The sequence below is a fragment of the Triticum aestivum genome, chromosome 4B (assembly GCF_018294505.1).
Source record: "Triticum aestivum cultivar Chinese Spring chromosome 4B, IWGSC CS RefSeq v2.1, whole genome shotgun sequence".
In the NCBI taxonomy this organism is placed as follows: domain Eukaryota; kingdom Viridiplantae; phylum Streptophyta; class Magnoliopsida; order Poales; family Poaceae; genus Triticum; species Triticum aestivum.
In genome coordinates, this window is record NC_057804.1 from 652,184,524 (window position 1) to 652,194,167 (window position 9,644).

At 45.5% G+C, this 9,644-nt stretch overlaps 1 protein-coding gene across 1 annotated transcript; it reads left to right on the forward strand.

Annotated features, from left to right (window-relative positions):
- The first annotated feature begins 2,243 nt into the window (after positions 1 to 2,243).
- LOC123093879 (UPF0187 protein At3g61320, chloroplastic) lies at positions 2,244 to 6,196 on the forward strand. The gene is made up of 4 exons (XM_044515943.1): positions 2,244 to 3,033; positions 4,727 to 4,894; positions 4,989 to 5,195; positions 5,555 to 6,196. Exons 1-4 carry the CDS (start codon positions 2,383 to 2,385, stop codon positions 5,768 to 5,770), a joined length of 1,242 nt encoding a protein of 413 aa, XP_044371878.1. The 5' UTR covers positions 2,244 to 2,382; the 3' UTR covers positions 5,771 to 6,196.
- The last annotated feature ends 3,448 nt before the right edge of the window (positions 6,197 to 9,644 follow it).

The window sequence follows — 9,644 nt, forward strand, 5'->3', positions numbered from 1 at the left end:
TGGGGTCCCAAGAAGCAGCGGCTCCATGGACGGCGCCGGCGCCGAGCCCAGGACCACGAGGTCCGGAATCGGCGGTGGAGCAGGAACGGACGGCACCGCATTGGTCGACGCTCGTGGTGGCCGGCAGTAGATGGGGGACGGCGCTCGCAGCGCCGACGCCAGGTCCCAACCCGAGTTCTGGAGCCCTGCCAGCCAGCGCTTCTGGATGCTGGCGATGCGCTGGTCGACGGAGGTCAGAGGGCGGTGTGGCGGTGGGCGAGGCGGAACCATCAGAGGAGAGGAGAGGGAGGGGCGGTGAGGGAGAGAGGGAGCGGTGGGAACAGTGCGACTGGGCGGTGACAGGAGAGTGGGGGGCGAGTTATGAGACATCCCCTCCGTCTCCGGCGCTGCCCGAGGCGTGCAACTGCCTCGCATGCGTGGCCGCGCCGAGCCAGGCTCGCGAGAAACGCCGGGCCAGGCCGCGACTTGCTTTCAAGTCCGTGCGGGCCACAAACCACATGCAGTCCAGGCAACCAAACAGGCCGCGCACATCTCACGCGGGCCTGGTTGGGCTGCACGCGGGCAACCAAACATGCCCTAGGTGATGTGTGGGCCAACAACCTGGGTAATTGTCTACTTTGCTTGTGGCTGAAGCAGGCGGATGAGGCGATGAGCTATGGGGCCTCGGCCGTGGTTGCAATTCCAGACAACAATAAAGTCTCGTATATTATTTTTGTGGGGAATAAAGTGTGGTATATACTACAGCCCCTGTTCAAGAATCATCCGATTAACCAGTTAACTTGTCGATCAATCCTTACTCGTAGGGTCACCGAGTAGCCTATAAACCGATAAATCGTCCGATTAATTGATTAAATGGCTGATTAACTTGCCGATTAGCCGATTAATCCTCTACTCACCAGCCAACCGAACAGTTAACAGTTAACGATTTCCTCAACAATGACTACAGCGTAGGAAGCATCAAATAAAAATAACTACACATAGGAGGTCATGGCGTAACCATGGCCATGCCCCCCCCATTTCCGATTCAACATTTATTTTTCGGTTTTATTTTCCTTCTCTCAATTTTTTTTTTCATTATTCTACTTTTTCCTATTACAATTTTTATATTAATATTATATATATATATATATATATTACACATATATTATTTTCAAAGTAGGTGAATACTTTTAAATTATTTAAACATTTTTAGAAAAAATAAGAACATTTTTCTACTGCATTGATTTAAAAGGCATGACTGTTGAATTACACAAACATCTCCCAAAAATATAGAGGATATCTTAAATACCTTAATACATTTCTGAACTACATGAATGTGGACTCTTTCCAAAATTGCATGATTTATTTTAAAAGCCATGAGCTCTCAGCGATGAATAATATTTTTAATTACGCGAATTCTTTTTAAACTATGACAACGTTTTCTAAAGTACACGGACATTTCTAAAGGTGCATAATTTATTTAACTTTACACATACAAATATCCATACAGCAACATTTCTTACTTCGTCTTTTATTGATTTGATTGCACTATGTATTTGTTCATGGGAAACCTAAAAAATATGTACCTCTATGAATCGACCACACCACCTGCGGCCCATTAAGCCCCGCGTGAGCAATTCATGTTTAACCGGGGCAAGCAACACCCATGCCGTGTTCACACTCCGGTCAGATCAACACTGAAGGAGGGCATGTAAAACATTTCATATCACATGATCCATCTTCTGGTTAAGGCCTCATTTGGTTCCTAGGAGAGGAATATCATATAAATAAATAAATAAGATGGCATATATCTCAACTTTATTAGAAAAGATGTGTCAATTGGTTCATAGGATGGTGATCTTTCCATTGGATCTGAGCAAATGTTCTCTTCATATGAAATATGAAGCATATATGAAGTAATCCTACATAGGCATAGGAATCCATTCCTAAAATTATTCCTGTAGGCGTTTTATCCTACAGAACTCATACAAAATTTACGTAAACCAAAGAAGCCTAAACTTAAAACAACAATTCCTGCAGGAATTTTACCGTATAAAAATTACGTAAACCAAAGCAAGTCCAAATCTAAAATGAGAAGACTGGATACATGCCTCGAAACTTATCAAAATTTCTCATCCTTTCTTCTCTCGCAAAGACTGCAAATTTCTCTGAAATCTCTGGATGCACGCACGTGGCCGCTCTCCTGGCCGTCCGATCCAGAGAAACGGATCCAAGAGCAAGATGGACACAACACATGTCGGCCAACGAGTCGAGGCGAGGCGCGCGCCGCATCCTCTCCTCTCCTCCGCCACACAAACTCCACTCCGCTCCGCTCCACCGCCGGCCATGGCTTGAGCCGAGCGACGAATCCCCTCCCCTCCTCGCGCCCACCGGGGACAGCCAATGGCGGCACGCCCGCCGCCCAGCCCGGCCTCCACCCCGCGCCGCCACCACCACCACCTCAACCCGGCTGCGATGCCCGGCCGCCGCAACCGCCAGCTCACCCGCTGCTTCCCAGAGCCGCTCCCCAACCCCCCACCGTCCCCGAACCCCCCGAACCCGCTCCTCTCCCTCCTCACGGCCGTGCCCGACTGGGCGGACGCGGTGTCGGAGCGGCGCATCCGGGAGCCGCGGCCGCTGTACACGCACGAGCAGTGGCGGGAGCACCGGAGCTCGCTGCGCCACCTGCGGCACCTCCTCTCCTCGCTCTCCTCCCGGGTCATCCTCTCCCTGGTCCCGCCCGTCTCCGCCTTCACCGCCTTCGCCGCCGCCGTCGCCACCTACAACACGCTCGCCCCGGACTACGCGCTCACCGCCTCCTCCCTGCCCTACCAGCTCACGGCGCCCGCGCTCGCGCTCCTGCTCGTCTTCCGCACCGAGGCCTCCTACGCGCGCTTCGACGAGGGCCGCAAGGCCTGGATGCGCGTCCTCGCCGGCGCCACCGAGCTCGCCGGCATGGTCATGCATTCCTGCGCCGCCGGTGAGCGCGGGGACAACGACACCGGCACCGGCGCGCTCGTCAACTACATCCTCGCCTTCCCCGTCGCGCTCAAGGTGAGTGAGAGAGATCCACCACTGCTGCATATCACTGTGTCCTGTGTGTTCCTCATTATGCTTGTCCTGTAAAAGGAGAGAGCTTTGCTTGATACTATAAATGAAGAGTCTTTACAACATTCATGTAGTAGAGTGTAAGGCAATATGGTTTTACTGAAAATTGGTACTCGGAATTGATTAGTAAAGATTTAGTCAGTACTGCCCTGGAACTGCATCAATTCATTCATGTCAACTGGTATGTTTTGGCTCGTGCAATTGATTATGTCCTTGTGTGATTTGTTCTGCTACTATTGATGCACATGTACTTGCAATGGACATGTCCTCTATAATTCGATTTGGTTACATTGATGTCAACCTGCTTGCAATGGACCGTGTTCTTCATAATTCGATTTGCTTACATTGATATCAACCTACTTGCGATGGACCATGTTCTTGACAATTCGATTTGCTTATATTGATGTCAACCTACTTGCAATGGACCATGTTCTTGACAAATTTGATGGCCTAGATTCGTGCGGAAGCCATTATTGAAAGCTATGATATGCTTCCCCTAATTATCACTTTGTTCTTCTTGCTCATTCATGCTTCAGACTATATTCTGTATTTTGTAGAATATAAACTTGATTTGACAGTCTCTGAAAGAGTCTTAAGAACATATTCATGTAGTGGAGTATAATGCGCTATGGGTTTATTACTGAAATACGTAAAGGCTCAGTAAGGACTGCCCTGGAACCATATCAATTCATTCATTTGGCCCTTGCGATTGGTTATGTCTTTGTATAATTTGTTCTGCTACTGTTGATGAGCATGTACTTGCAATGGACATGTCCTGTATCGATTTGCTTACGTTGATGGCAACCTACTTGCAATGGATCTGTCCTGTATAATTCGATTTGCTTCAATTGATGTCAACCTACTTGCAATGGACCTGTCCTGTATAATTTGATTTGCTTTACATTGATGTCAACCTACTTGCAATGGACCATATGTTCTTGACAAAATTGATGGCCTAGATTCGTGTGGAGGCCATTATTGAATGCTATGATATGTTTCCCCCAACTATTACTTTGTTATTCTTGCTCGTGCCTCAGATTATATTCAGTTTTTTGCAGTATAAACTTGATTTGACAGTCTCTGAAATACTTAGCTCTTAGCCTGTTCAGCTTGTTTTCACTCCTCTCCCGTGTACCGCGATTAATGGTACACTTCATCGTTATGCTTCTGCCGGAAAAAGCTTTGCTTGATATGAATGAAAGAGTCTAAGAACATTTTCATGTAGTGGAGTGTAAGGCACTATGGACTTATTGCTGAAATAGGTAAAAGTTCAGTAAGGACTGCCCTGGAACTGCATTGATTCATTCATTTGGCCCTTGCGATTGATTATGTCCTTGTATAATTTGTTCTGCTAGCAATGGACAATGTCCTGTATTGATTTACTTACATTGATGTCAACCTACTTGCAACGTGTCATGTCCTTGACGAAATTGATGTCCTAGGTTCGTGTGAAAACCTATCCTTCCTCCAATTATAACCCTGCTCTTCTTGCTGATGCTTCAGATTTTCTGTTATTTTGTAGTACAAACTTGATTTTGACCAGGTCCCTGAAATAGCTGTTAGCCTGTTACTGTCTGTTTTTCACTCCTATCCACTGTTCCACAATTAACGTTACGCTTCTGTTTTTTGTTTGTTTCAGTGTCATATAACCAGCAACTCCGACATCAGAAAGGACCTTCAGGGCTTGCTCGCAGAGGATGACCTGAATGTTATCATGAGCTCAGAACACCGGCCTCGTTGCATCATCGAGTTCATTTCGCAGAGTCTCCAGATGTTGGATTTCGAGGAACATAAGCGGAGCATCATGGTAGCCCTTCTGCCTTATCTTCCTGCAAAACCTTCAGTGCTAACAGTCACCGTGTGATCTGCAACCTAATGCCAGTTATTTCTTTTGGTTGTAGGAGTCTAAACTGTCTTGTTTCCTTGAAGGAATTTGTGTGTGCGAGCAGATCATCGGGATTCCCGTTCCTCTGTCATACACTAGGCTTACTTCACGGTTTCTTGTCCTGTGGCATCTTACACTTCCAATCATACTATGGGCAGAATGTAAATGGATAGTCGTTCCAGCTACTTTTGTCAGTGCTGCCTCCTTATTCTGCATCGAGGAAGTAAGTTCCTACCTATTTTCACCCCACGAAAATTGCTTCCATTTCAACCAGTTTATGAATTGCGATATGGTAGCTAACTTATGCAAACTGCTTTGAGTGACTTATGTATGCAATCGGAGCAACAAGCCGATGAATGCTTCTATTAAATGTTCTATAGGTGGAGAAGCGCAGATCGTACTTCATACGTTTTTTTACTTTATTCTGCTCATAGGCTTCTGATGGTCAGGAGGATATTAAGACGGAAAACATCATGCTATTCCTGCTTTGCTGTTTGGTTAACAGTGTCTGCTTCATCTCATCAGTTACTTGTATTTGCCCCGTTTCTCCTACCTGGGTACTAACACCTCGTGCATTTTCAGGTGGGGGTCCTCATCGAGGAGCCGTTCCCGATGCTAGCGCTCGACGCGCAGTGCCAGCAGCTCCACGACAGCATGCGCGACATGATGTCGGTGCAAGGCCTGGTCCGAAAGCAACTGGCCGCCAAGACCAAGGGCCGCGGCAGAGGCGGCGGTAGGCTCCCGCAGAACGGCTGGCCCGTCTCCAGCTCCAGGGGCGAGCAGGTGAAGGTCGACTGATCGAGCTGGCTGGCGGCGAATCATTCAAGAACAGCGGCGGTTGGAAGCAACCGAAGTGTCCTGTCTGCGGTTTGCGGCGCGCGGTCCCACTTCCAGGTAGATGCTGCAGCTGTTGCAATGATTTGGTGTGAGAGTTAACACCAGCTGGTCCATTGATTTGGTGTGGCTGAGCAGGGCTCCTGGGTTGAGTGAGCTGAGTGAAGCAGTAGAATAAAGTGGTGAGGATGTAGTGTAGTGTAGCCTCACTTGAGTTGGTAGTAGGTAAGAAAGGTGTACCAGCAGCAGCAGCAGCAGCAGGCAGCATCTAGTGCATGTAGTAGAAATGAAACTGGATCCCCAGCTTTGTATATAGTCCTGGTGAGCTGTTTATTTGTGTGTAAGAGTACAATTAGAGTACTGATCATATGAATGCATAGCAGTTGCTACTTTGTGTGTAGCAGTACTATATGTATGACAGTAATGTTGTCTAACCCTTTCGATTGCGAATAGAGAGGCATTGTCACAATGTTTCTCGACAAATGGTGGATCTTATTGACTCGAAATGAAACATCAGGTGGACACGAACACAATGAGCATACACCCGACCTATGCCGCATGGCAGTCCTTCCACCTCCGGTGCGTTCAATCAATTGTGTCGAGCATCCCTGAAAAACCCAAGCTTTGTTCATCTCCAAGAGTCTGTGAGTGTCGTGAAAGCAACCGGTTGGCAGGACCCAAGGCCACAGCAGAGGAGGTAGGCTCTCCCATAAGGGATGGGCCGTCTCGAGCTCCAGGAGCGAGCAGGTGAAGGTCGACTGATTGAGCCGGTGGCGAATTATTCAAGGACGGCAACCGAATTGTCTGCGGTTTGTGGCATGCATGATGCATCAGCAGTGCACTCCCACTTCCAGTTTTTTTTTTTTTTGAAAAGGGGAAAGACCCCGGCCTCTGCATCATCATGATGCACACAGCCATTTTTATCAACTAAAGTGACAAAATGAAAAAGAAAACACCACAAATGGTGGGTACCAACGAAAGATTACATGACTTAACCACATAATCTATCAGTCCCACTTCCAGTTAGATATGATGTTGCAATGAGCAACAACTTTCCACACCTACCGTGTGAGAATTGGTACAAGCTGAAGCTAGTCCATTAATGGAGATTGTTGTGGATGTACTGGAATAAAGTGGTGAGGTGTAGCTTAGTGCAGCTCCTGCTTCATGTAGCAGCAGCAGCAGCAGATGCAGTAGTATCAATAGCATGTACCGCATGTACAAATAAAATGGATCCTCTGCCAGCCACAGAGATGTACTATGTACGTAGCTACCTTTATCCCAGATTTGTATGTAGCTCTGGTGAGCCATTTATTTATCTTTTTTTAGGGAAAGCTATGTATTTATCTGTAAGACAGTAAGAGTACGATTAGGGTATTGATATATGGTATTAAAGCCTAGTAGGTACTTAGTGTTTAAGAGTAGTATCAGAGACTAGGAGTAAGTATCACTAACGGCCACTGGAATCAAGAAAAAAAGAGTGATCCCTCTGTAAACTCTTATAAGATCTTTTAGATCACTACAGCAGAGTGAGTACCATATTAAACAAAAAACATTACTATAGCAGGAGAATTGGTTTGGGGCGGAAAATCCCTCACTAGAGATACCCTAGCTAGGGAAAAGAGACTGGTCGAGTTTTTTTTCATCTACTCCCTCCGTTTCTAAATATAAGTTTTTTTTAGACATTTCAAATGGACTACAACATACGGATGTATGTAAACATATTTCAAAATGTAGATTCACTCATTTTGCTGTGTATGTAGTCACTTATTGGAATCTTTAAAAAAACTTATATTTAGGAACGGAGGGAGTAGATAATTGCCCGTGCATTGCAGGTGGCAACATTGTGCTATTTTTCTTCTTCTTTCTTTTATACAAGTACAAGTACAAGAGAAGAGATATGGCTAGAGGAGAATGTGCGCGTACAATGCGGCGTCAAGGATGACTTTGCAAAGCGCGGGTCAAGGAAGTGAACCAAAGCCCAAAGGTAAAAGTAGGTGGTAAAGTGGAATGAAACGAACCAAACGAACCCAGTTGGAGACGCCTAGTTAGTGGTAGCAGCTAGTGCTGTTGGGTCATCTCTTGTCTCTTTGTTTTGGACATCATGTTTACGTTACCTGGTCTGTGCATGTGTATTCTTCCTTGTACTCTTTTTTCCCTAAATGTGAAGTGTAATACATGTGGCACAAAGCACTCCGGTGATGACATTTTTTACAACTAAAATTGTCATCCGAAAAGAAAAACAAACCAAAAAAAATCTGTAACTTGCCATTCGAAAAAGAAGTTGTCATGCTTCATAACTAAAATTGACATTCTCGCATTACTAAACTTGACATCGGAAACGTCCGGTTGCCATGTGTTTGTGCCACACATATGGCACTTATCAGGATCTTTCTTTTTCTTCTTCTATCAATAGAAAGATACAAAAGTTTTGCGTATTCGCAAAAAACAGACGTGCTTGCATGCATGGTGTCATGTCACGCCTGGAACGGAAAGAGCAACCCCTAGGCGTGCTTATAGTTTCCGTCCGATTTCCGTACCATCTCCAAGGTCGCTCGTTCGATCCTAACATAATTTTAATCTGTGTGGTTTAAAAGAAGCATCACACGCAACACAAGTATGACAATGTGTGTTATGTATTATCTCCGTTCCACAATATAAGAACGTTTTCAAGCTATGTTAGCTTGAAAAATGTTTTTATATTACGGGACGGAGGGAGTACTTACTAGCAAGATGCTAGTGCGTTGCACGAAACATCAAATAATTTATCTTGTGAGAGAAAAGGATAAATGAGGAAATGCCTTATTCGTAAATGTGAAGAGGGGAGTGGGTATCTTTTTTGAAAAATTGTCATATTTTTCTTTCTATCCATCAGATATAAATCGAACGGCCTATATTGCAGGATGACAAAGACACAAGAGTAGAGATATATGGTTTCTGTACCATGTGATCGTAGCCGTATAGCGAACAGAGTTGGTGGCTGCTGTTATGCACTGTAGTACATAGATCGTACGTCTGCAAATGCAGCCTAGTTTGCATACGGACTACCCTCTCACGTTCCTAGCTTCCTGCCTAGTAGTACTACAGTACGACCTACTACTTACTACCTAGTACAGTAGCTACAATAGACTCCAAGGACAGTTAGCATCCGAAGCATCATCTTGCTTCCTCCTACTCCCTCTGTCCTTTGAAGAGTGTACTTCCAACTTTGTTGGAAAGTCAAACCTTTTTATGTTTGACCGTATTTATACAATAATGCACCAACATTTATGCCATTAAATTAGTAGCATTAGATTCATGATAAAATATATTTTCATCATATACCTATTTGGTTTCATAAACATTGATACATTTTTGCACAAACTCAGTCAAACATTGAGATAGTTTGACCCTCCAACAAAGTTGAAAGTACATTCTTTAAAGGACGGAGGGAGTATGTCTGTTTCGAGAAAAAAAACCTTAAACCCATGTCATCCATGAGTATGAGCGGGCAAACAAAACTTGTCTTTTTCACGTATCGTCTACTTCCTCTATTCATAATGTAGTCCGTATAACCTTTTCTGAATGTAAAACTTTGCAGTCCAAAGTTTATGGCATCTCCAGCACCGATCCTCGAACGGCCCATGACCATCCGGACCGCGTGGCCCGGACATGTTTTGTCATCCAACACGGTATTTCATCCATTCGCGGACTGGTCTGGACGTCCGTTGTCCCGTAAACCGGAAGCAAACCAAGGGGGCTTTGCAGGCTCTAAGCCGCTGCCACACACTCGTCCGACAACCCGGTCCCACTCGAAAACCATTTCCTTGACCCGCGTCCTTTCCCGTGTGAAAGAGTT

Bases quoted from the DNA above. Each gene is read 5' to 3' on its own strand.
- LOC123093879 (XM_044515943.1), top strand. From the start codon at position 2,383: ATGGCGGCACGCCCGCCGCCCAGCCCGGCCTCCACCCCGCGCCGCCAC. The intron at 3,034-4,726 runs GTGAGTGAGAGA...TGTTTGTTTCAG, and splicing joins CCTTCCCCGTCGCGCTCAAG to TGTCATATAACCAGCAACTC. The intron at 4,895-4,988 runs GTAGCCCTTCTG...TTTTGGTTGTAG, and splicing joins AACATAAGCGGAGCATCATG to GAGTCTAAACTGTCTTGTTT.